The sequence below is a fragment of the Prionailurus bengalensis genome, chromosome C1, assembly GCF_016509475.1.
Source record: "Prionailurus bengalensis isolate Pbe53 chromosome C1, Fcat_Pben_1.1_paternal_pri, whole genome shotgun sequence".
Classification (NCBI taxonomy): Eukaryota; Metazoa; Chordata; class Mammalia; order Carnivora; family Felidae; genus Prionailurus; species Prionailurus bengalensis.
Genome location: NC_057345.1, coordinates 62,154,066 through 62,181,874, shown reverse-complemented (window position 1 = coordinate 62,181,874; position 27,809 = coordinate 62,154,066). Strand labels below are relative to the sequence as shown.

Below are 27,809 nucleotides of genomic sequence, written 5' to 3'. Positions count from 1 at the left end.
TCAATACCAATCATGGTTCTAGGCTCTTTAGTTACATTTATTCCTCACAACAACATAAAAAGTAAATCCTGTTATAATTATGTTAGAGAGAAAGAAATTTAGGGTTAGAGATAAAGTATTCGCCCCACCCCTACTCAGTTAAACCTAAATTTTCTGGTCTCCAGAGCATACCTACACTTTTAATCAATAGATGTGTTGCCTCATGACTGGTGTCTGCTAGAAACTAGGATGGGACTTATAAATAATCATGCTCAATTCTATTCCAACATCTTAGTTGGAGCTGGTCTTATCTAACCTAGAAAACCAAAGCTTTGGGGTAAGATTTCAGTGCTCTATGTTCTTCTCCAGGAACTCTCCTGACTTTCACTCTGCCCCCTGACAAATCATTTATGCACTTTAATCTTCACCTTTAATACCTTTAATACTGAGATGACAATTCTGTAATTCCACTCAAGAAGTTTCAATCAGGAACAGTAACAAACATTGGCTTCAGGTCAGATATGAGTTTTGTTAAAAGAAAACACATAGAAAGCTGAGATATGATTTGGCTATTTAATACACTGTGAAATATAGGACTTTGTTAATGTGTTAGGTTTACACAGAATTGCTTATTTTCCCCACATATACCATGATGTTTCTTATACTATTTTTCCCACCTTGAATGTTCCCACACCCAGTAGGGTGACTTAGTTTCCTCATTTATAAAATGAGGATAATAATATCACCCATCTTGTGGAGTTATAATGAGAATATAAAGAGATAATGTAAAGTGCTTAGAAAACAACTGGCATATTGAAAACACTCAATAAAAGTTATTTTCATAGAGAGGGAGCTTAATCTGTGCTATAATTTACTTCCCAATAGTTTGGCCAATGACATACTATTAGTATAGAAATATACTGTATCAAAAATGCCTTTCAAATTGCTAAAGTCTACTTATTTGATACATAGCTTATTAAAATATTGGCCTCACACTAGCAACCTGATAAAATAGCAAGATAAATAGGATTACACACCTATACATTGATAAATTATCTAAACATAAAATATACTTTAATGCTCTGCCATAAAGGTGCAAAAGCCAGTAAGCATCCAAACACATTAAGGGTATCACTGGTCAACACACTTCAAGTTATAGGCTGCCACATTTATGATGACAAGTAATTTGATATGTTTCACAAAATCAATAATTTAAGAGGTACTTTATTTCTGCTTTTCTCCCCCTCTCTCCCGTTTTTCAGAGGACCACACTCTGTGTCTTTCCACATCTGATATATTTCAGAAAGAATAATATCAAGTCTTAATTTAAAATGAGTGATGTAGTACAGAGTTTTAGACCATATATCTATTCAAAGCTGTCAGTTTCCTTTCACCACTTTTCCTATATTCTAAAAACAAATTTAAATTAAACATAGATCAACAATAAATCTGCCAGTTTCCGTCTTATTTATGGCACTTTTAGAAGAGATACTGATGTTCTTTTATAAGCCAAGATGGACACTTTCTCATTCCTTCAGAATTAAAATTAAAACATCTAAAATATTTTATAGAATTTTATTAACCAAGAGATGTCTACTATTTTGCTGATCTTAATATTATTCCTTCATGTGTCCCCCTGTAAGATACAGGGAAGCATGTTCTATGTAGTAGCAGGGAGAAGAGCCTCAGTTTTCATTGCCCAAACTTGATAAGTACAAAACTATAATATGATTTGAAGATTTAAAAGGAGAGAAAGGTACAGTAGGGGAAGATTTCGCTGAATACCTAGGACCTGATCTATTCCAGATACATGTTATCTCTAAAACTTTACATGATTTAACTCCCAAAGCTGAATGATCGAGAAATTAGAATATATAGCATGATGAAAATTATAATAATCAAACAGGAGTTGTGCATTTATATTTAAATGCAACATACACACACATTACCATTTATTACCTAAAAATGTTCTTCTTCAAAACTGTATAAATGACCAAGAGCCCTCACATCTCATTACAATCATTCATTATTATTTGTACTATCTGACCATACTATGATGTTTGAGTCTCTATGACAACAATATGAGGTTATCTGCTGTGTGTGTCCATCTTCTACTCTGAATAGATATGTCTATTGTGATTATCTATGCCTAGTTACCACTGTATGCTGGGTGTGTGGGAGGCAAACAACCTGTTGCTATTCCACAGGAATTCCAGTTGAGATAAACCATAGTAGAAGCACCAAACTTAAGAATTCTCATCCACACTTGAACCTGATTTACTTGAGGAGATCCTGGAATTTGAGCATGATGTGGTAATAGAATGTGGCTTTTGGAGGGGTATTGGAGGGGTTAAGTATATTTTGAATATACGTAAATATTGAAGTATAAATATTAAAGTAAATAAATGACAAAAAAAGGACCCATAGCTGTAATATCACACAAATGGACAATCTGATTTTAAAATTTATAATGGATGTAGGGCACCTGGGTGGCTCAGTTGGTTAAGCGTCTGACACTTGGCTTCAGTACAGGTCATGATCTATCAGTTCATGAGTTTGAGCCCTGCATCGGCTTCTGTGTGGACAGTGTGGAGCCTGCTGGGGATTCTTTCTCTCTTTCCTTCTCTTTCTCTCTCTCTCTCTCTCAAAATAAATAAATAAAAACTTTAAGAAAATAAAAAAATTTATAATGGATGTAAAAGACCAAACATGGCAAAGAAAAATTTAAAAATAATTATAAAAAGATTATCACATTTATACCCCTGGATATCAAAATTTGTTATAAAGCTTCAGTAATGAAAGTTGAGTGATTTTCACATGCAGCAAACAAACAGAACAATAGGATAGAATAAAGTGTCTAGAAATAGGCCATCCATATACAGACATTTAATTTTTTAAACAAAGCAAGATGAAACAAATGGAAGTTCAAAATATGTTGGTAGATTTAACTCTATACAATGCAAATGGATTAATTAAAATAATGAATTTCTGGGTAGGATAAAATAAAATCCAATTATATGCTATGTATAAGAGACACCTGTAAAGTAAGAGGTTTATATAGGTTTATAGTAAAAGGATAGAAAAATATATGCCCAATAAATTCTAAGCAAGAGAGGTATATATTGCTATACTTATATGAGAAAAATTAGACTTCTTGGGTAAATTAAAACATTGCTGGAGATAAAGAAGGTTAATTTGTTGTAATGAAAGGATTGATTCTCCCAGGAAACTATAATCATGTTAAATTTGTGCATATCTAGTAACACAGTATCAAAATAAATTAGGAAAAATGTACAGAATTAAAACAAAGAAACAGATCTACAGTAGAGAATTTTTAACACAGAGTTGAAAGCATAAGCCAAAACAAACAAGCAAGAAACCCACAAAATACATAAAAGATATGAAGGACATAAACATTTGACCTAATTGGCTCTTACAACACACATTAACAAACGATAGCAGAGTGCATATTCATTTCAGGAACACATAGAACTTTCACAAAATTGATCATATACTGGCCCATATACCAACACTCAACATATTTCTTTTCTTTTTTGAGGTTTATTTATTTATTTGTTTGTTTATTTATTTATTTATTTATTTATTTATTTATTTTGAGAGAGACAGTGAGTGCATGCACTCAAGAGGGGTGGGAGAGAGAGAGAGAAAGAGAGAGAATTCCAAGCAGACTCTGCACTGTCAGCACGGAGCCTAACGCAGGGCTTGATGTCACCAACTGAGAGATCACAATCTGAGCAGAAATTAAGAGGTGGACACAACTGACTGAGCCACCCAGGCACCCTCAACACATTTCAAATACTGGGAAACAATGACATAGTTCTCTGACCACAGTGTAAATTAACTTAAAAATCATTAAGAAAAAGGTAAATAAAAAATACTAAATTTATAAAGTTGGAAGCCTACTTCTAAATAACTTGTGGGTCAAAAAAGAATTCACGCTGGAATAAGAAAGTAGTTTGAAATGAATATCAACAAAATATGATACATCAAAACTTGGACAATATAGCCAAAGTAGAAGTTTAAAATATATAGACTTGTAAGTGATTAAGAAAAAAGGCTAAAAATTAATGAGCTAAGCCATGTATCCATCTTAAGAAATTTAAAAGAAATTCTTAAAAAAGTAGGAAAAGTAACTCAAATACATTTGAAGATAAGATAGGTAAGAGCAGTTAGAACCTATTCATCTTAAAGTATTCCAATTAAAGAGGATGGAATGCTTTATGAGGCCAGCATTGCCCTGATAACAAACCAGACAAAGACACCACAAAATTATGGGCCCATACCCCTGATGAACATAGAAAAATGCTCAACAAAATAGCAAACCAAATTCAACAATACATTAAAAGGGTCATATACCATAATCAAGTGGGATTTATTCTGGGATGCAAAAATTGCTTAACATCTGCAAATCAATCAATGTGATATACCACACTAACAAAAAGAAAGATCAAAATCATATGATCATTTCAACAGATGTTGAAAAATCATCTGACAAAATCCAACATCTATGTATGATAAAAACTCTCAAGAAACTCACTATGGAAGGAACATACCTCAACATAAAATAGGCCATATATGACAAATCCACACCTAACATCATAGTCAATAATGAAAAGCTGAAAACTTTTCTTCTAAAATCAGAAACAAGATAAGAATGCCACTTTCTTTCAAAATAGTATTACAAGTCCTACCCAGAGCAATTAGGCAAGAAAAAGATATAAAAGGCATCCAAACTGGAAAGGAAGAAATAAAAGTCACTATTTGCAGATGACATGATACTATATATAGGAAACAGTATAGACTCCATCAAAAACTGTTAGAACAAATAAACAAATTTAGTAAAGTCACAGGACCCAAAATTAACATAGAGAAATCAGTTGCTTTCCTGTATCCTAACAAGCTATCAGAAAAAGAAATTAAGAAAATAATCCCATTTACAATCACATCAAAAAGAATAAAATACCTAGGAATAAATTTAACCAAGGAGGTAAAAGGACTTGTATTTTGAAAACTATAAGACACTAATGAAAGAAATTGAAGATGACACAAATAAACAAAAAGATATTCTGTGTTCATGGATAAGGATATTATCCACACTGCTCAAAGTGATCTATGGATTTAATAAAATCTTTATGAAAATACCAACAACATTTTTCTCAGAACTAAAACAAAATATTCTGAAATCTGTATGGAACCACAAAAGATCCCAAACAACCAAGCAATCTTGAGAGAGAAGAACAAGGCTGGACATATCATGCTTTCTGATTTCAAAACATACCACAAAGCTAGAGTAATCAAAACAGTATGCTACTGGCACAAAAACAGACATATGGATCTCTGGAATAAGATAGAGAACCCAGAAAAAAACTGTAAATATATGGTCAATTAATCTATGACAAAGGAGGGAAGAATACACAATGGGGAAAAGACAATCTCTTCAATAAATGATTTTGGAAAAACTGGACAGCTACGTGCAAAAGAATAAAACAGGACCACTACCTTACATCTTGTAACTGTATACACTTGTGCAAGGCCATGTTTAATGACTGCATAGTATCCTCCTGTACCCATGTATCATCTTGATTCAATCAACATTTGTTTCTTGGCATTTAGATTGTTTTTCTTATTTATTTTACATGAGCACCCTTATGATCTAATCTCTTATGATTTCCATAAAATAAATTTCTAGAAGTCAGTTTGCTGGATCATAACACACACAAAATATTAAGGCCCAAAACACAGAGAGTTTTCATCATAATTTTGACAGCAGTACAACAAAAATAAGTTTATTCATATACTGGTACTGGGTTTTGTTCAATTACAAATTTTATTTAAACTCTGATTTAAAAGATTTGGCTATCTATATTAGACACAATCTCAACAATTCCAGAAGTTCCAATGAGGGTTTAGACTTGGTTACTCGCCAAAAAGAAGGAAGTGCTAAAAAAATTTCAAAGGTTTTTACTATAAAATATTACAGTTCCAGAATTTATTGACTGGATTTCAAGGATTTATGTTATCACAGTTGCTGATGGGAGTGCCAACATCTAAACCAATTCACGTTCCTTATTGGAACAACGCATTTCCACTCTTCTTGCATCATCAATGTGAAAGTTGTATATTCAGTTTGGCAACCAATTAGGCTAAAAGACATAAAATCAAGTTGGAGAGGGATTAGATATATAGTAATTCTCTAAGTATAAGTTTACTGGGGAAAAAAAGCAGATATAAATAATCTGAAGATCTTTATTTATCTTGACAGTTCATAAATGGATCACAAGCTATCAGTGCTGAGGCTGCTGTGAGTCAGTAACTGATTTTATGTCAGAAAGCACAATTCACATGTGAGATTGGAGACAACAGTACTGATTAGAATGGAGATTAGGAAATTTCGGCCAAGTCACAGAGAGAGACATGCAGATCTCAAAGACTAACCGTGCTCCCTTATGGGTATGTTGGGTTTGTTTTTTGTGGAGTAGAATAAACTTAAACTCTGTTACTTTTTTTGTTAGATCAAACTTAATAGATTAAGTCCAAATTCCTCCATTATGTTTTAAATAGGAGTGCACTTGTCATGAGCCCTGGGTGCTGTATGGAAGCGTTGAATCACTAAGTTGTATACCTGAAACTAACACTGTATGTTAACTAACTGGAATTTAAATAAAAATTTACTGGAATTGAAATAAAAACTTGAAAAAAAATAAGAGCATACAGAATTCCACCAATAGATATTAAGAGAAGAAAAAGAGAGTTCTAGCTTAAATGAGAGTGTATTTTACTATTTTTAAATTTTAACTTAAAATAATAAAGGTAATATTAACACATATAATATTAATATGTAAAATAAATAAATAAAAAACTTTAAAAAAAGATATTGAATGGGCAAAGAGAAAATTTTAAAAACAAAACTTGATCATTATTTTTGTTTGTATTGGCTATATACTTCATTTAAATTTTTTTTTTAACATTTATTTATTTTTGAGAGACAGAGACAGAGTGAGAGCAGGGGAGGGGCAGAGAGAGAGGGAGACACAGAATTGGAAGCAAGCTCCGGGCTCTGGGCTGTCAGCACAGAGCCCGACACGGGGCTTGAACCCACAAACTGTGGGATCATGACCTGAGCCGAAGCCGGATGCTCAACTGACTGAGCCATCCAGGTTCCCCCTTACTTCATTTTATAGATTTTTTTAAGAGTAATTTGTATGAAGCTATTTATGAAAATTGCTTGTGATTTTGTAAGCTACTTTCCTTATTAAAGATATCATTATAATCTCTTGTGCATTTATGGAGAAGAGAAATCATTTTCCTCATTCTGTGTGATTTGTAAAACACTTGCATAATCATTAATTTAGTCATTCAACAAACATTTATTAAAAACCTACTATATTCAGGGCACCTGGCTGGCTCAGTTGGAAGAGCGTGCTACTCTTGATCTTGGGGTCATGAGTTCTAGCCCCACGTTGGCTGTAGAGATTACTTAAATGAATAAATAAATAAAAAGTTTAAAAAGAAATAAAGAAAAAAAAAGAAATGCTCTAAGTTAAAAAAAAAACAACTAGTATATGCAAAAGCACCATACTAGAATCTGTGAGAGCTATATAGAGATTTTAACATGCAGTTCCTATGCTCAAGAAAACTATATAATAAAATAGTAAAATATAACCATATTTATAAAACAGGCAGTGTTAAATACTATGAGAAAGGTATAGAAAAAGTACCATGGTTAGAAACATGGAAACACCTCAAGCTAAGGGAATCCAGCAGTTTAATGAAAGTGGCATTTTAGCTGAAATTTGAGGATGGGTGGGAGAGGCAAACTATAAAGAGACTATAGTGTAATAAAAAGCATAGGGAATATAAATGCATAACAGTTCACTGAATTTAGAGCATGGGCTGCAAAATGAAAAGTATGAAAACCCATGGCTGAAAAGGTAGGAGAACTGGATCACTATCACTTAATTCCTGCTGGGTGTGTTTTGGGATAAGCAAGTCTCTTGGTCAGAGGAATGACTCAATCAAAGCCACATGTTAGAGAACCTGGCAAAATTTCAGGAGTATTTAGGATAAAAAAGGACTGTAAAAGATTGGAAGACAGGCCTTATAAGTCAGAATACTATTGCAGGAAGTCCAGGAAGATAATGACACTGTGAATAAAGAGTAAGATAATGACAGTATGAATGACAGAATGAGGCATCATATTGATCACTATCAGTAATGTCTTTGATAGTTCTAGACAAAAGATTTGCATCCATTGCTTTTGTCTTATTTAGTTCGGAATTTCCCCCCAAGTTTCCTGGAGAGCTTGATGAATACCTTTCAGGAAAGTATTATGAAAATGATTCTTCAACTCCTGGTAGGATCTTTCTCAGGTGTGGAAATCTGCAGTAATTATGAGACTGCTCATCCCAGGACTAAGGGAGCTAGTAGCCTACTTCAGGGCACAGAACAAAGTAAAAGGGCATCAAGGTTAAAGATGCTCCATGGTTGTATTTGAATTACATCTCAGAGTAACTCTAGAAAGCTTTGTGGGATTTCCTTAACAGTTCCCTGCTTTATAATAGCTATATTAGTCTGATATTCAGTTGTGCAAGAATAAGGGATAAGAGGCAGAGGTGCTGAGTGTCTTTGAGGGACACCTCAGAAGAGAGATGCTGTGACAGAGCGCAACTGTTGAGAGTCACTCATGGGGACTCTAGCCTCTCATTCTCACTCGTCCAACCTCAGCAACTTTCTAAAGGTTCTTTTGAGATCCACAAAAGGCAGCCATAGGGAGAATAACTCACACAATGTTCAGAAAAGATAAAATACTTAAAGTCCTCTACTCCCTAAATACTATCCCAGAATGAATTATCCCTGAGAGAAAGTAGGTAGTACTCACCATCTACTTTACTACTGTATTTAAAGATCAGATAGAAAATATTGGTCTTCCAATGTATTCCTAATTGAGGGGGAGAAGAGTAGTAATTTCCTGCCTGCTTAGGACACAGGGAGCTTAGAAGCTCTGAAACTCCGGGGCTGTGACTTAAGTAAGCTATAGAAGCTTTGATTCATAACTCAGCATTCAAATTCCTGGTAGGGAGTATGGCATTGAAAAAGAAGGTTAAATGCACATGCATCAAAATATACAGCTGTTTCTTATCAACTGTCACAGATACCTAGCACAGAAATTACTTCTGCCTAGCTGACACATTGCATAACGTTATATATATATATGTATATATATATATATATATATATATATATATATATATATATATGTTATCTCTATATCTATCTTTTTAAAAATGTATGGAGGACCTAGGATATTGGAATCAAATTCAGTGCACAGAAGGCTTGGCATAGAGAGGTAAATTCACGCAAAATGCTGAATGGTTACAAAGGGATTTCTCATTCAGGTTGATTTGATTAGCAATTATCTATGAATCTAATTTCTCAGGTAATGTTTCTTTCATCATTTTCCATAGTAGCAGGCTGATGAACAGTTCATTTACATTATTATTAGCCTATAAAGCTTTTCCTGCTTATGCTCTTTTACCTTACCCCAAAAGCAATACTTAATGTTTAATGATAGCTAATAGAACCTTTGGCAAAGACTCAAATGCCCCCCCCCCAAAAAAATGACACTCAAGCTAATGCCCTCTTGTATCAATATTACAATTGATATATACACAAGGTACCTCTTCTGAAACCATAAAATTACTGACTATGATGCATGGTCTATGATCTTGTCTCAGTCTCTAGACCAAAAACCTAGACAGTAGGAGACTGTCTCCTTGCCTTTAATAAACAGTATGCTCTGTAGCGCATTCAGCAATTAGGACATAGAACTTCTGGTTTTGACTTCTGAGAAAACCACTTTTGAAGGCCACAGGAGATGTACTGTTCCTAAATCAGGTCTCAGTTTTTAAAGACTATTTGTATAATAAATATTTAGTTTCAGACTTAGCCATTTGATAGGAAGGTATATTAAACTTTGGCATCACAGACCTGCAAATGACTATTCAGACCAACTTTAAAGTGAATGCCAACGAATGGTAATTAGAATACATAGCAATCATTAATGGCATTCACTAGGTGATGTTTAAACAATCATTTATAATAATGTGCATTAACTGGTATATTTGGCCCTTGCTATGCTTTTTGTACCAGAATTGTAGTAGCTCATGATCTTCATGTAATATTTGTCTCTCTGCTTGCAAAATTTTGGGAGACATCAGAGACAAGGTAATGGTGTTGCACACTGTGAAATGACATAGGGTTCTGTTTTTTCTAATTCCGAATGAAGTTCATAAGGGACAACTGTCTATTCATAAGACTGTAGACAGGTCTAATACTTTTTAGTTATACTACTCCTGAGTACATTATCTCTTTAAGAGAGAGAGAGAGGCAGAGAAAGAGAGAGAGCACATTTTATAATTCCAAGCATTCACTTGTTTGTGCCTTTGGGAAGAAAACTAAAGCCATTTTAAAAGAAATAACTTAGAGAGAGTTAGAAGCTTCTTGGTAAACAAAACTCTCTCCTGAAACATTCAGATGATTTAGTTAAGAATGAACTGGAACAACATCAATTGCATTTCCTTGAAATCAGAAATAAATTCCAAAATAACTAGGAAGGCTTTCTGAAGCAGTGTTTGGAGAAGTGTTTACAATCTGAAGAAAGGATAAGGTAGGATACAATAAATTCAACTACAAAAATAATACTCTCACCTGCACAAAGTGTATATGAAACTGTGACTTTCTGTGACAAATAAAACACTCCCCATCCCCTATACATTACATATTGTGTCATCCCAGACATGCTTTTCTATTTGCTATTCAAACAGCTGTCTACAGCTACAGATAATTGATTTGTCTCTTGATAACTTTAGAAACTACTGTATGAAGTATCATAGTGTAACAGCTTTTAAAAGAATTATTTGACTAAGTATAAAGTGTTTTACACTTGGGGGATATGTCTGTGTATGTGTGGTGTATGTGTGTGTTGTATTCTCACACATATGCATTATACCTCCATGGGTTCTGGTGCCCATATTCTAAGTGCCATATAAAGCTATTCTTGAATTAATTTAATATTGATTTATTTGTATATGTAGCAACGTCTGGGCTTTAAATAGTAAAATATTCAGTTTATGCTTTATTTTCTGAATATATTTTTTGTGTCTTATGGGTGTAAGTCTGTTTTAGCAACACATGCAAGAGTCAAAAGGGAATAATTGTCCTTCTATATACAAGACTACAGATTTGAAATAGATAATCAGGTGTGGGTCCTACTCATCTCATTTATTCATTGCCTGAATGGCTCTGTGGAAGCCACTGAACTACTCTAATCCTCAGTTTCCTTATTAATAAACTAAATCTAATGGTAACTAACAGGAGAGCCAAATGACAAATGCATGTGAATACCAAAGCACTAACAAATGTTAGCTAATATTTTTCATTTCTCATGGTTGAGAGAACATATGACTCATGTGCCCCTTGGATTTAAAAGGGAGAAGAGGGTTTAGTTCATTTTTGTAAATTGCTGACAGGATCTTAGGCCTTACATAAAGCAGCATATGTACATGTATTGATAGATGGATAGGTCAGGGAGAAGTAGTGAGACCCAGGATAACTAGTATTTGCCTGTTTTTCAAAGCACAGTAAATCTAAATCTGAGTGCTCAAATTGCAATCAGCATGTCCAGGAATCCACAGCACATGTTCTCTTCTATTATTGAAGGAGACAGCTGCCTAGTCAATGTAAATTTTATTGTAAAATTGTTTAATAGAATTCACAATTATGGGAGGACAAACACACTTGAGACACTAATGGAGGTTCTGAATTTGATATGTGTAGACAAAGAGGGCTGTCAGACTTAGCATCACTTATTGTTGCACAGAGACAGGTGGGCAATGAAAGAAAGTGGCTACTAATGAAAGGGAACTCCCACTGATCCACTGCTACCATCTCTGCTAACCAAGAGTGAAAAACAGGAGTGAAATAAGCATCTAAATTTTTGGTATAATAAGTAGAGCTATCTGTATTTTATCCCATTGTTCTCATTGCACTTTCTACACCATTTGATACCCAGGATCCTTTACTGAAAGACTCCATAGTCCTAATTACTGTGATAGTACAATATCCTTGTTTTCTTCATTCCACTGTGACCAATGCATCTTTGTCCCTCAATGGGGCAGCAAGTCCTCAAGTCTCTATAGATAGGCTCAGTCCTGGCTATCTATTAGACCCAATTTACAACTTTCAGCTATTATGGTTTAAACTATCACCTCTTCACATATAATTTTCAAAACCTTACATTAAACCCCAACTTCTCCATTGAATGCTAGTTGTATATTTCTAAATGATTAAGGAACATTTCCACTTGAAACTTTGGATGTCATCAGATCAACATGTTGGGACTAATTGAGTTCTCCTCCAAATTGATTCCTTTACTCAATCTTTTATCTCTCTCTGTTTAATCATCATATCATCACTCTGGAATCCATAGTAAATTCTTTGTTCAGAGAAATCCTCTTCAATACATTATTTATCAAAACTCCAATCATTCTCTTGCTCAAAAAGTCCCAATGGCTCCTTATTTCCTATCAGAAAAAAATCCTACTGGCTGTAAATGTCTTTAAAGAGCAGGGATTTATTTGTTTTATTTATCTCCTTATCCATTTAGTCATGTGTGTTGTACATCATAAACTACAATATATGCTTACTAAGTTGAATGAAACTCCTTGGACTTTTATGCTCAGTTTCCTTAGTCTGGTCCATTCCTAACATCCAAAGGGACTTTTCACAACCTGTTTGTCATTACATTCACTCTCTCCTAAGTGTGTTCAGCTCATTCTTCTTACAGTTTCTGGACATGATTCCTCTTTTTTTTTCTGTCAAGTTCTTACCACTCCTTAAAGTTCAGCCCAACTTCAAAACCCCTCTCATAAATCCTTCCCCAAATCTTTCAGTCTACGTTGATTTCTATTTCCAGTGAACACGTAACACTTCTCATTTTGTGTTGTCATTCTTTGCTATGCAATTATCACATTTCTAATTGTTTCTAATTATCAAACTCACTCTGATCTTTGACTCTTTCCCCTTCCTGCCTTCCTTACAATTTTACTTTTGAATTGTTCATATAATTCTTCCTGTAGATTCATTTTTTAATGTTTATTTGTTTATCTTGAGAGAGAGACAGAGAGGGAGCACATGCATGAGCACAAGTGGGGAGGGGCAGAGAGAGAGGGAGAGAGAGAGAATCCCAAGTAGGCTCCATGCTGCCAATGCAGAACCTGATGCGAAGCTTGAACCCATGACCTGTGAAATCATGACCTGAGCAGAGAGCAAGAGTCAGATGCTTAACCTACTGAGCCACCCAGGTGCCCCTTCCTGTGTATTCATTTTGTATGTCCAGCTACACTATAATACCTTTAGAAGAAAAAAGTATGTCATACATGTTTTCTTCTATCATTCCCATATTCTAACGCTATGCTATGGAAAAAGTAGAGGCTAAAAATATTTATTAAATGAATGAATATGAGTAGGGAAGAAAATACATTAATAGTAAGTATTTATTGCAATTAATAGCTTTGAAAACATAATTCAGAGAAAAAATTTTGTATTTTGAATATGAAACTTACAGGTTTTTAAATACTATTTTGTTTTATTATCTGACCTGTAACTTAATTCATCTATTAGATAAAAAGAGAATAAAGGTTAATGAATATACACCTGCTTTATGTACCATCAGTAATTGTCTACAAAAATCACAAAATATTATACAACAGCTAATGAAGTTGGAGAACCCATAAAGAAATGCAAGACAAGACTAGAGACATATTTGGAATTATTCTGGTAAAGTTTTCCCTAAGGCTAGTAGAATTATATTTCATTCTACTATGATTTACATAAGTAAGAAAATAGATATTTCAATAGGAGAAGCAGAGACCAGGCTCTTAACCACCTTGCTTTTGACCCTGTTGTAATTCTATCCCTGACAAATGTAATCAGCTCAGCACTAGACAAAAAGGATTTTGTTTTGCAAAACATATTCTGCCATTTTCCCGGCATTAAGAGGCTGGATGTATCTCACTGGAACTTAATGTCTATCCCATAAAACTTCCACCCAGACTCCTTAAATTTTACCTTCCATTTACTTTATTACTGGCCTCAGTCGGTTTCTTTTTTGGAAAAGATATTTAGGTGATTCTAATAAAATCTCCTTACTCATAAATAACACAGATTCACCTATAATTACAGTGAATCTCACCAAAAGATTTATTTTGGGGGGAAATAAGAAATAGTAAAGGGTGGAAATGTAAGCACGAAGGAAACGATTTTTCTCTCGATGAAATATGTCAATATTTATCGAGTGTAAGAGCCCCTTAAAGTGACACTCTTAAGGGAAGTAGATTACACCAACTTCATAAGTTTTATGTATTTTATATGATATGCAGCTCTATTTGTTCACAGTTGGCGTGTGTGTGTGTGTGTGAGTGTGTTAGCAAGGAAAATATAATTTAACTTGCAATGTGACTAAAAGGGAGAAATAGATAACTGTTTAATAATAAAGGTACCATGGTTACCATAACTAATAGAGTGTGAAATTTTGAGAAAAATGACCAGGATTCCAGACATGGCTCTTTTTCTCAGTGGATTTGCAATATGTAAAGACAATTACTATACAAGAGTAGTGGTTTTATATCTATCAAATGGCACTGTTGCTAAAAATTGTTTCATGAGAATTTGTGAGTGAATTAAATAAGTAATACAAATGAAAGTGCTTTGTATGTATGAAATCAATATTTCAACAATTAAATCTAAGACATGACTCAGAATCCTTCCCATGGGCTTTAAAATACTTTGTGATCTGGTTTGTAAGCATCCACCTGATTTCAATCTCCATCACTCTATCTCTAGCTCATACCACATAAACAACTCTGGCTCACTCATATCATACAGACACACCTGAGTCTTTTCTGCCATAGGGTCTTTGCATGTGCTATCATATATATTTTATATACAGTTTTACCATATAGTTTATTTTAAATGGTGCCCATTTCTCCACTCTGCTTTCATTTTACTTTGTTTTATTATTTTTCTAGTACTCACTAGTGATGTTATATATTTTCTTTATTTTATTGTCTGCCTCATTTTCTACAACTAAATTCCAAGAAAATGGAATCTTGCCTGTCTTTCCTGCTACTCTCACCTCGGAGCTAGAACAGTATCTACAGCACAACTGATGCTTAATAAATCAACTAATACATAAGTGAATGAATGAATGATCTTTTACTGAGTATTTACTGTATATGAAGCAATATGAAAAGTGCTTTATATGGATTGTCTAATCTAATCATTACAATAGGCCTATTACTATTTCTATTTTATAAATGAAGAAAACAGAGATATCATGACGTACAGTAACTTGCTTGAGGAAAACACAGCAAGTGATGGAAAATGAACTGCCTGACTCCAACATCTCTGCTCTTTTTTTTGTCCCCGAAACCTATGCTCTTAATCACTGCTATATAGCCTGTGTGTACCCAGCCATCTTTATATTAATTGGTGTTTGATTACATTGTTACAAAACAGACTGAATTGACTATCAAAAGAACATTTATATAGCTTAACTTGACCCTCCAAATAAATGATGTGTTCAATAGCTAAAAAATAAACCAGCTCCTAAAAGCCAGCCTTTAAAAACAGTTAAGAACAAGAATTAAAAGAGTCAGGTTTGTTACAGGTGACCAAGGTGAGACTTACCTCCAGGTGACCAGCAATTGTAGCAATATGTAGGGCAGTGAGGCCACCATACCCAACCTGCTGTATGTCAGCTCCACTGTGAAGCAGGGAAGTGATCAATTCTGCACTGTCCTGTAAGGAAACACATCTTTAGTGTTACTTTTCTACAAATAGCAGGTTTGGACACTGTGCAACAGGATATATTGATCCCTAACTGTCAGCCAGTTCAGGTGCTCAGAGAAAACCTAAGTGTGATTTCTGGCATAAGAGCACACGAGACAGCAGAGAGCAACTCTGAGATGGTTGAAATGTAGGACCAAATGACAGGGCTATTCAGTTACAATCAATCCTCTATCATTTGACCATGAAAGATAGAAAGGACACTACCTATGGTGAGGTTCTTGAAAACTCAACTCAATCTTACGTGTAGGTCACTCCAACAAATGTGCTTTCTCCAGCAACTGTGGTATTGGACTGACTGCAGGGGATTATTTCATGGTAATCAGTAATTGTTTCTTCTCTGCATATGTGTCATAGCACCTATACATAATTAATGACACATAGTGTCATGGGCCTACATATAATCAATCAGTAGTGTCTTTCTTAACTTGACTTATTTTAACAGTGAAAATGTTTGAAGTAGTATTTAGGCCTTTAAGTTAGAATAATTTATGCAATGGCCAAAGGGGTCCTTACTTTCCTCATACTATTATTTGCACTGTATTTCTGTCTTTGGAGAGACAAGGAACTTTTTCACAATATTAATAGCAATTTAAATTCATTGAATTTTTATTATGTAATTAACCTTTCAGATGCATTAACTTATTTAAACCTGATATATGGTAAGACTTCAAAGATGGTTAATAAAACAATAAAAATAAAAAAATATTTTCTAAAATTACCCTATGAAAAGTTACTATTTTATACCTTATTTTATAAGTCAGAACATTCAAAAGAGTGATATGGAGGGTCACATATTCATAAAACCCCACAGCTGGAAGGGAATGCAAAGAAAGGTCTTCATGTTTCTTTCTTTTGAGTGAGAAGATTATTTCTCACTCGAAGCAAGAATTCAAACCACAACTTCTGTATAATATTTGACCCACCAACATCTCAAACATACTCTGTGGCAAGAAAGTCAAGTTTTCATGGGATAGGCCACTGCATTTATGCATGAAAGTATTATTTCAAATACTGTTGGTTAAGAAAATCCTCCCATTAAAAAAAATTCGATTTCTTAATCCTGTTATAAATAACTGAAGGTCTAGGAGAAATTATAAAAAAGTGAAAAAACTTTGGTAAATAATTCCAAATAGCAAAATTAATGTTATAGTTTCAAAATTCTCTACTCTGTACATCTGTTCTACTAAGTAAGTTAAAGATTTTGTGTTTCTTTACTGTTCCATTGGCTCCCTTTATTCAGAATAGAGACTTAAGTTTTCTCCATTCTTTATTATTTTTTTTCATTCTTTATTATTTTTAATGTTTATTTATTTTGAGAGAGAAAGAGGGGTAGAATCCCACATGAGTGAGCAGGGGAGGAGCAGAGAGAGAGGGAGAGACAGAATCCCAAGCAGGCTCGGTGCTGTCAGCACAGAGCCCGACACAGGGCTCCATCTCAGGAACTGTGAGATCATGACCTGAGCTGAAATCAAGAGTCAGACGTTCAATTGACTGAGCCACCCAGGTTCCTCTTCTCCATTCTTTTAAGCAAAACAAACAGAACAAAACAAATTTATTCCACTGAAAATTATTCTTACAATTATCTCTATCCTTGCTTCATTTTCCAAGCTTCTGAATAAAGTTATTGCTGCTCACTGTTGACAGCTCCGATCTCATTTCTTTAGTAATCCCTAGCCATGTATACACAAATCTTACATAATCCCAACTGAGTTCACTATACTCCTTACACATTGAATTCTGCTCTTTCTCACACCATCGGTTCTCCCTTTGTCCTTGCCTTATATTATCAAGAGAAATCACTATGCTAGTTTCTTCCACCTCAGACATAAGGACTCACCATGGTCCTGAATCACCTCCTCAAGTTTCAGAAGGTAACTTTGTTCACCAAATCCAATGTCAATCCTCCATCTCCTCTCTATAGTCAGATTATCTCTTTTTTCTTAAAATCCTTACCTCTTTTGCTGTCTTAAAACCATATATTCCTGATTTCTTTCTCTTTGCCTCTTCTTTATTTCTGTCTGCCTCCAAAAAGTGAGTTTAGGCCCAAGCTACTTTCTCATTCCAAATGCCACCTTTGGTAATTCTTACACAACCAGATAACTTTATCTTTAGTCCAGATCTTCTAAGTCCAAATTCTATGCATCCTGCCTATCAATAGCATCTCAAATTAAAAATTCAAAATTGCTCTTCTAAATACCATTCATAATTTCCCCAGTGTTATCTGTCATCTTCTAGTATTTCTTATTCATGTTAATGACATTTTCTTACTCCAAATGACTTTAAATCTCTTCCACTCAATCAGTTTCAGAATTCCTCTGGTTTTAACTTACTAGTACTTCCTATATTTCTTCTCATTTCTAACATCACCCTCCATTTTACAACCTTCTAACTAGTCTCCTTGATGAAGCCTTTTCCCACTGCAGCCCATTTTCCATATTGCTACCAAATAAATATTCTTACACACAGTTTTTATGACATTATTCTCCTTTTCAAAACACTTTTCATACACTTAACAAATATTTATTGAGCATATATAGTATGTGAAACACTGTTATGAGCAGTGGAGACACTGCAGTAAGACAGTTAAATTTCTGCCTTCATGGAGCTTATATTTTTACTGTGTGTATGTAAGAGTAGAGAGATAACACGTAAAAAGTAATGTATGGAATGATACAGTACCAATGACTATGAGGGAAAACAGGCAATGATAAAGGTGCTACTCTAAACTGAGTAATCAGGGAAAGCTTCATTGAGGTAAATGTGCACTTGAGATATGTAGTAAATACCAAAAAGGAGAAATCCAAGCCACAATTTCAAGGATGGCCACTAAAGGCCAGGGAGCAGCTAGTGTGAAACATATAATTTCTTAAGATGGAAATAAACTTAGTGTGTTTGAAGGTCAGTGTTGAAGAGAAGGTTTAAAAAAAAAACAAGAAAGGAAAATAATGTTCGAGATGAGGTCAAAGCCACATGATCTCATAGAGTCTTGTAGACCAGGGTATTTGGTGTTCGAATTTTTCCCAAGTGCAATAGCTAACAGAATGACATGAGCTAGGGAAGAATTAGGAAGAAGTAGTTTGGGGGAGAAATAAAATGTTTAATTTGTCACATGTTAAGTTTGAGACACTTACAACATAAGGTTAAGACTGTGGGTACTAGAATTACCTCCCTAGTTAGAATCCCAGCTCTGCCAATGACTGTGTCAACTGGGGCAAGTTACATAACCTCTTCACATGAAGTTCGTTGGTTTTCAATAAAGGGGACATTAACTGCATCTCCTGATGTGATACACATACAAACTGTGCATTCACAACTGATGTGATAATACATTTAAAGTACTTAAAAGGTACCTGGAAAAATAATAACTCAATAAACTTACCACCATTGGACATAGAAGACTGGAGCTCAGTTTGGTCCTCAGTGAAAGCTTCCAAATAAGCAAGTGATTTGACTCTATCATCTAACTTCTGTTTCTCCTTTCTCCTTGCCTCCTCCCCACAAGTTCATTTCCTCTGATTCATTAGTTACCCACTGAAATAATCAAAGTAATAAAACATAGGAAAACTCTAAAGCAGTACTGGAAACAGGAAATGTCTATGAGTTCTGCTTTCTCCAGGAATAAAAACAAAAAAAAATCATGGGAATTAATTCCAACTTCATCAATAACTTTTAATTTTAAATGGTGAGGCTAAAGACAGGAGTAGTCTCTGAGGTAAATGAAAAATTAGAATGTTTTTCTCTGCAGATGGGTAGACAATGCAGGAAGTGGAGAAGGTCTTTTTAAGCACAAAATCATTTTTTAAAGTAGAGGAAAAATATGATAAATTTAGGCAAATAAAGCGATTAAAAATACAATAAGATAAATGAAAAATTAGAGAAACATCTGTAATATGTAAAATTTACAAGTGGTTTGTGTATCTAATATGTGAAGAACTCGTACAAATCAGTAGAAAGATGGATACTCTTTAACTTGACAAATATGTATTAATGAATATCTACCTTTTGACATGCACTGTACTAGACTATATTAAAATAGTTATATGTAAAAAATGGAATATATAAAATATTTATCAGGCAGATTCTAGTATTCTCAACTAATATTTTAAAGTTTTTAAAAAAAAATTTTAACATTTTTATTTATTTATTTATTTATTTATTTATTTATTTATTTTGCTTTTTATTTTTATTTATTTATTTTTTTTTAAATTAAATTTATTGACAAATTGGTTTCCATACAACACCCAGTGCTCATCCCAAAAGGTGCCCTCCTCAATACCCATCACCCACCCTCTCCTCCCTCCCACCCCCCATCAACCCTCAGTTTGTTCTCAGTTTTTAACAGTCTCTTATGCTTTGGCTCTCTCCTATTCTAACCTCTTTTTTTTTTTTTCCTTCCCCTCCCCCATGGGTTCCTGTTAAGTTTCTCAGGATCCACATAAGAGTGAAACCATATGTCTTTCTCTGTATAGCTTATTTCACTTAGCATCACACTCTCCAGTTCCATACACGTTGCTACAAAAGGCCATATTTCATTTTTTCTCATTGCCACGTAGTACTCCATTGTGTATATAAACCACAATTTCTTTATCCATTCATCAGTTGATGGACATTTAGGCTCTTTCCATAATTTGGCTATTGTTGAGAGTGCTGCTATAAACATTGGGGTACAAGTGGCCCTATGCATCAGTACTCCTGTATCCCTTGGATAAATTCCTAGCAGTGCTATTGTTGGGTCATAGGGTAGGTCTATTTTTAATTTTCTGAGGAACCTCCACACTGCTTTCCAGAGCGGCTGCACCAATGTGCATTCCCACCAACAGTGCAAGAGGGTTCCCGTTTCTCCACATCCTCTCCAGCATCTATAGTCTCCTGATTTGTTCATTTTGGCCACTCTGACTGGCGTGAGGTGATACCTGAGTGTGGTTTTGATTTGTATTTCCCTGATAAGGAGCGACGCTGAACATCTTTTCATGTGCCTGTTGGCCATCCGGATGTCTTCTTTAGAGAAGTGTCTATTCCTGTTTTCTGCCCATTTCTTCACTGGGTTATTTGTTTTTCGGGTGTGGAGTTTGGTGAGCTCTTTATAGATTGTGGATACTAGCCCTTTGTCCGATATGTCATTTGCAAATATCTTTTCCCATTCCGTTGGTTGCCTTTTAGTTTTGTTGGTTGTTTCCTTTGCTGTGCAGAAGCTTTTTATCTTCATAAGGTCCCAGTAATTCACTTTTGCTTTTAATTCCCTTGCCTTTGGGGATGTGTCGAGTAAGAGATTGCTACGGCTGAGGTCAGAGAGGTCTTTTCCTGCTTTCTCCTCTAAGGTTTTGATGGTTTCCTGTCTCACATTGAGGTCCTTTATCCATTTTGAGTTTATTTTTGTGAATGGTGTGAGAAAGTGGTCTAGTTTCAACCTTCTGCATGTTGCTGTCCAGTTCTCCCAGCACCATTTGTTAAAGAGGCTGTCTTTTTTCCATTGGATGTTCTTTCCTGCTTTGTCAAAGATGAGTTGGCCATACGTTTGTGGGTCTAGTTCTGGGGTTTCTATTCTATTCCATTGGTCTATGTGTCTGTTTTGGTGCCAATACCATGCTGTCTTGATGATGACAGCTTTGTAGTAGAGGCTAAAGTCTGGGATTGTGATGCCTCCTGCTTTGGTCTTCTTCTTCAAAATTCCTTTGGCTATTCGGGGCCTTTTGTGGTTCCATATGAATTTTAGGATTGCTTGTTCTAGTTTCGAGAAGAATGCTGGTGCAATTTTGATTGGGATTGCATTGAATGTGTAGATAGCTTTGGGTAGTATTGACATTTTGACAATATTTATTTTTCCAATCCATGAGCAGGGAATGTCTTTCCATTTCTTTAAATCTTCTTCAATTTCCTTCATAAGCTTTCTATAGTTTTCAGCATACAGATCTTTTACAGCTTTGGTTAGATTTATTCCTAGGTATTTTATGCTTCTTGGTGCAATTGTGAATGGGATCAGTTTCTTTATTTGTCTTTCTGTTGCTTCATTGTTAGTGTATAAGAATGCAACTGATTTCTGTACATTGATTTTGTATCCTGCAACTTTGCTGAATTCCTGTATCAGTTCTAGCAGACTTTTGGTGGAGTCTATCGGATTTTCCATGTATAATATCATGTCATCTGCAAAAAGCGAAAGCTTGACTTCATCTTTGCCAATTTTGATGCCTTTGATTTCCTTTTGTTGTCTGATTGCTGATGCTAGAACTTCCAGCACTATGTTAAACAGCAGCGGTGAGTGTGGGCATCCTTGTCGTGTTCCTGATCTCAGGGAAAAAGCTCTCAGTTTTTCCCCGTTGAGGATGATGTTAGCTGTGGGCTTTTCATAAATGGCTTTTATGATCTTTAAGTATGTTCCTTCTATCCCGACTTTCTCAAGGGTTTTTATTAAGAAAGGGTGCTGGATTTTGTCGAAGGCCTTTTCTGCATCGATTGACAGGATCATATGGTTCTTCTCTCTTTTTTTTGTTAATGTGATGTATCACGTTGATTGATTTGCGAATGTTGAACCAGCCCTGCATCCCAGGAATGAATCCCACTTGATCATGGTGAATAATTCTTTTTATATGCCGTTGAATTCGATTTGCTAGTATCTTATTGACAATTTTTGCATCCCTATTCATCAGGGATATTGGCCTGTAGTTCTCTTTTTTTACTAGGTCTCTGTCTGGTTTAGGAATCAAAGTAATACTGGCTTCATAGAATGAGTCTGGAAGTTTTCCTTCCCTTTCTATTTCTTGGAATAGCTTGAGAAGGATAGGTATTATCTCTGCTTTAAACATCTGGTAGAACTCCCCTGGGAAGCCATCTGGTCCTGGACTCTTATTTGTTGGGAGATTTTTGATAACCAATTCAATTTCTTTGCTGGTTATGGGTCTGTTCAAGCTTTCTATTTCCTCCTGATTGAGTTTTGGAAGAGTGTGGGTGTTCAGGAATTTGTCCATTTCTTCCAGGTTGTCCAATTTGTTGGCATATAATTTTTCATAGTATTCCCTGATAATTGTTTGTATCTCTGAGGGATTGGTTGTAATAATTCCATTTTCATTCATGATTTTATCTATTTGGGTCAACTCCCTTGTCTTTTTGAGAATCCTGGCTAGAGGTTTGTCAATTTTGTTTATTTTTTCAAAAAACCAACTCTTGGTTTCGTTGATCTGCTCTACAGTTTTTTTAGATTCTATATTGTTTATTTCTGCTCTGATCTTTATTATTTCTCTTCTTCTGCTGGGTTTAGGCTGCCTTTGCTGTTCTGCTTCTAGTTCCTTTAGGTGTGCTGTTAGAATTTGTATTTGGGATTTTTCTTGTTTCTTGAGATAGGCCTGGATTGCAATGTATTTTCCTCTCAGGACTGCCTTCGCTGCGTCCCAAAGCGTTTGGATTGTTGTATTTTCATTTTCGTTTGTTTCCATATATTTTTTAATTTCTTCTCTAATTGCCTGGTTGACCCACTCATTCGTTAGTAGGGTGTTCTTTAACCTCCATGCTTTTGGAGGTTTTCCAGACTTTTTTCTGTGGTTGATTTCAAGCTTCATAGCATTGTGGTCTGAAAGTATGCATGGTATAATTTCAATTCTTATAAACTTATGAAGGGCTGTTTTGTGACCCAGTATATGATCTATCTTGGAGAATGTTCCATGTGCACTCGAGAAGAAAGTATATTCTGTTGCTTTGGGATGCAGAGTTCTAAATATATCTGTCAAGTCCATCTGGTCCAATGTCTCATTCAGGGCCCTTGTTTCTTTATTGACCGTGTGTCTAGATGATCTATCCATTTCTGTAAGTGGGGTGTTAAAGTCCCCTGCAATTACCACATTCTTCTCAATAAGGTTGCTTATGTTTATGAGTAATTGTTTTATATATTTGGGGGCTCTGGTATTCGGTGCATAGACATTTATAATTGTTAGCTCTTCGTGATGGATAGACCCTGTAACTATTATATAATGTCCTTCTTCATCTCTTGTTACAGCCTTTAATTTAAAGTCTAGTTTGTCTGATATAAGTATGGCTACTCCAGCTTTCTTTTGGCTTCCAGTCACATGATAAATAGTTCTCCATCCCCTCACTCTCAATCTAAAGGTGTCCTCAGGTCTAAAATGAGTCTCTTGTAGACAGCAAATAGATGGGTCTTGTTTTTTTATCCATTCTGATACCCTATGTCTTTTGGTTGGCGCATTTAATCCATTTACATTCAGTGTTATTATAGAAAGATACGGGTTTAGAGTCATTGTGATGTCTGTATGTTTGATGCTTATAGTGATGTCTCTGGGACTTTGTCTCACAGGGTCCCCCTTAGGATCTCTTGTAGGGCTGGTTTAGTGGTGACAAATTCCTTCAGTTTTTGTTTGTTTGGGAAGACCTTTATCTCTCCTTCTATTCCAAATGACAGACTTGCTGGATAAAGGATTCTCGGCTGCATATTTTTTCTGTCTAGCACCCTGAAAATCTCGTGCCAATTCTTTCTGGCCTGCCAAGTTTCAAAAGAGAGATCAGTCACGAGTCTTATAGGTCTCCCTTTATATGTGAGGGCACGTTTACCCCTTGCTGCTTTCAGAATTTTCTCTTTATCCTTGTATTTTGCCAGTTTCACTATGATATGTCGTGCAGAAGATCGATTCAAGTTACGTCTGAAGGGAGTTCTCTGTACCTCTTGGATTTCAATGCCTTTTTCCTTCCCCAGTTCAGGGAAGTTCTCAGCTATGATTTCTTCAAGTACCCCTTCAGCACCTTTCCCTCTCTCTTCCTCCTCTGGGATACCAATTATGCGTATATTATTTCTTTTTAGTGTATCACTTAGTTCTCTAATTTTCCTCTCATACTCCTGGATTTTTTTATCTCTCTTTTTCTCAGCTTCCTCTTTTTCCATAACTTTATCTTCTAGTTCACCTATTGTCTCCTCTGCCTCTTCAAGCCGAGCTGTGGTGGTTTCCATTTTGTTATGCATTTCGTTTAAAGCGTTTTTCAGCTCCTCGTGACTGTTCCTTAGTCCCTTGATCTCTGTAGCAAGAGATTCTCTGCTGTCCTGTATACTGTTTTCAAGCCCAGCGATTAATTTTATGACTATTATTCTAAATTCACTTTCTGTTATATTGTTTAAATCCTTTTTGATCAGGTCAGTAGCTGTTGTTATTTCCTGGAGATTCTTCTGAGGGGAATTCTTCTGCTTGGTCATTTTGGATAGTCCCTGGTGTGGTGAGGACCTGCAGGGCACTTCCCCTGTGCTGTGGTGTATAACTGGAGTTGGTGGGCGGGGCCGCAGTCAGACCTGATGTCTGCCCCCAGCCCACCGCTGGGGCCACAGTCAGACTGGTGTGTGCCTTCTCTTCCCCTCTCCTAGGGGTGGGATTCACTGTGGGGTGGTGTGGCTCGTCTGGGCTACTTGCACCCTGCCAGGCTTGTGATGCTGGGGATCTGGCGTATTAGCTGGGGTGGGTAGGCAAGGTGCTCGGCGGCAGGAGGGGCAGGCTTAGATCGCTTCTCCTTAGGTGATCCACTTCAGGAGGGGCCTTTGGCAACGGGAGGGAGTCAGATCCGCTGCCGGAGGTTTGGCTCCACAGAAGCGCAGAGTTGGGTGTTTGAGCGGAGGGAGCAAGTTCCCTGGCAGGAACCGGTTCCCTTTGGGATTTCGGCTGGGGGATGGGCGGGGGAGATGGCGCTGGCGAGCGCCTTTGTTCCCCACCAAACTGAGCTCTGTTGTCAGGGGGCTCAGCAGCTCTCCCTCCCTTTGTCCTCCAGCCTTCCCGCTTTCCGAGCAGAGCTGTTAACTTATGACCTCCCAGACGCTAAGTCGCGCTTGTTGTGGGAACACAGTCCGTCAGGCCCCTCCGCTTTTGCCAGCCAGACTCGGGGGCTCTGCTTGGCCGGCGAGCCGCCCCTCTGCCCCGGCTCCCTCCCGCCAGCCCGTGGAGCGCACACCGCCTCGCCGCCCTTCCTACCCTCTTCCGTGGGCCTCTCGTCTGCGTTTGGCTCCGGCGACTCGGTTCTGCTAATCCTCTGGCGGTTTTCTGGGTTATTTAGGCAGGTGTAGATGGAATCTAAGTGATCAGCAGGACGTGCGGTGAGCCCAGCGTCCTCCTAAGCCGCCATCTTGCAACCCCCCCCCATTTTTATTTATTTTTGAGAGACAGAGACAGAGCATGAGTGGGAGAGGGGCAGAGAGAGAGGGAGACAGAATCCAAAGCAGGCTCCAGGCTGAGCTGTCAGCACCAAGTCCCACGCGGAGCTCGAACCCACAAACTGTAAGATCATGACCTGAGCTGAAGACAGACGCTCAACCGACTGAGCCACCCAGGCACCCCAATCTCAACTATTTTTATATATTTTTTCTTATTTAGCCGAAATTTGTGGAATGTAAGAGAAAGTATGTCATGATTTTTTTTTTTCTGAGAGAGAAGGTTAAAGTGAGTGAGTGGCAGACAGAGAGAGAAAGAGAGGGAGGGAGGGGGAGCGAGAGCAAGAGTGAGAGCGAGAGCGAGAGAGAGAGAGAGAGAGAGAGAGGGTGGGAAGGAGGGAGAGTGAGAGAGAGAGAGAGAGAGAGAGAGAGAGAGAGAGAGAGAAATAGGGCTCACCCGGAGCAGGGCTTGAGATCACTCCATGTGGGACTCAAACTCACGAACTGTGAGATCATGACTTGAGCCGAAGTCAGATGCTTAATGACTGAGCCCAGGTGCCCTGTCATGATTTCTCCAGAACAGTCAAATGTTGAGTCAGTTCAAAGTACTAAATTATCCTTTCATATTTTGGTTGGATTTCTTCAGTTGATCTCTGATTGATCTAAATTTTTTTTTTTACCAAATGCGATAAAAATAGTTTTCTCTTTCCAAGCTGTGCTAAAGAGAATGTAACAAAACATTCATTGCTACTTAAACTTTGCTTACTATGATTAAGTACCATGTAAAATGTTTTGACATAATCTCTTTCAAGTTTCACAAGTTACCTATGAGAAAAATAGAACTATCCCTACTATACGTGATAACAATCAGACTCAAAGAATTTGAAGTAATTGTAGAAACTTAGTTTGTAAGTGTTGGAGCTAGATACAAATTTGAGTCTGTTTGACTCCAAATTCCATGCTGCATGTTTGACGATCCATGGTGCCGATCTTTCCTTTGTTCCAATATCGAAGAGAGGATGATTTTTGCTGTATTTTGTTGCATTTAAGTGACAAGTCCCAAATATTTCTATCCTCCTCTACAGAAGTCTTAAGTTGTAATGGAAGAATTTTAAAATTCAGCAATATGGTACACAGCTCCCAGAAAAAAAATTCATACAAAATAATAATATTAGGTAAATTTTAAATATGATAAAGCTGATCTTATTAATTGCTTGCTCTATGATACATAACAAGTATCTAATGGCAAATTTTTTAAAAGAATGACCCTTAAGCCTTGGATAGGGAATAGTCTTCTGGAGAATGGACAGGTTTTCCCTTATGCACTGTCTAGCCAAATTTACATCATTATTACTCAGTGGAACACAGAAGCATTCTGAAGTGTGGGGCAAATAAGCCTCTGTAATGCATTAATGTATACAATATTTATTTTTAAGAAAAAGAAAATCCACATGTGGTAGAGTAAGGCTTGGACAAAAAAATCTGTCCAGGAAATCCTTGAAAAAATAGGATTCAGGATACAATAGATCTACAAAGATTTAAGTAGATGGGTGAAAGCTTTTTGTAATGGTAGCAACTCCAACTTTGTATTATGCATAAAACTCTAACATAGCATCTAATATCTTGCCTGTTGTTAGCTTTGTGATTGTTACTATGGATAAAGCCAAAAATAAGTAACCATTAGTGTTAGAGAGCTCAGATTCTCTACCACCAAATTACGTAAGTTAAATACACACACACACACACACACACACACACACACACACACACACAT

At 36.1% G+C, this 27,809-nt stretch overlaps 1 protein-coding gene across 1 annotated transcript in view; it reads right to left on the bottom strand.

Annotated features, from left to right (window-relative positions):
• LOC122480639 (serine/threonine-protein kinase TNNI3K) overlaps positions 1-27,809 on the bottom strand; it is a 291,341-nt gene that overhangs the window by 236,416 nt on the left and 27,116 nt on the right. The window contains exon 5 of the mRNA XM_043575277.1: positions 15,748-15,858. Coding sequence (XP_043431212.1) covers positions 15,748-15,858 — 111 coding nt within the window. The remainder of the gene's footprint in view (positions 1-15,747; positions 15,859-27,809) is intronic.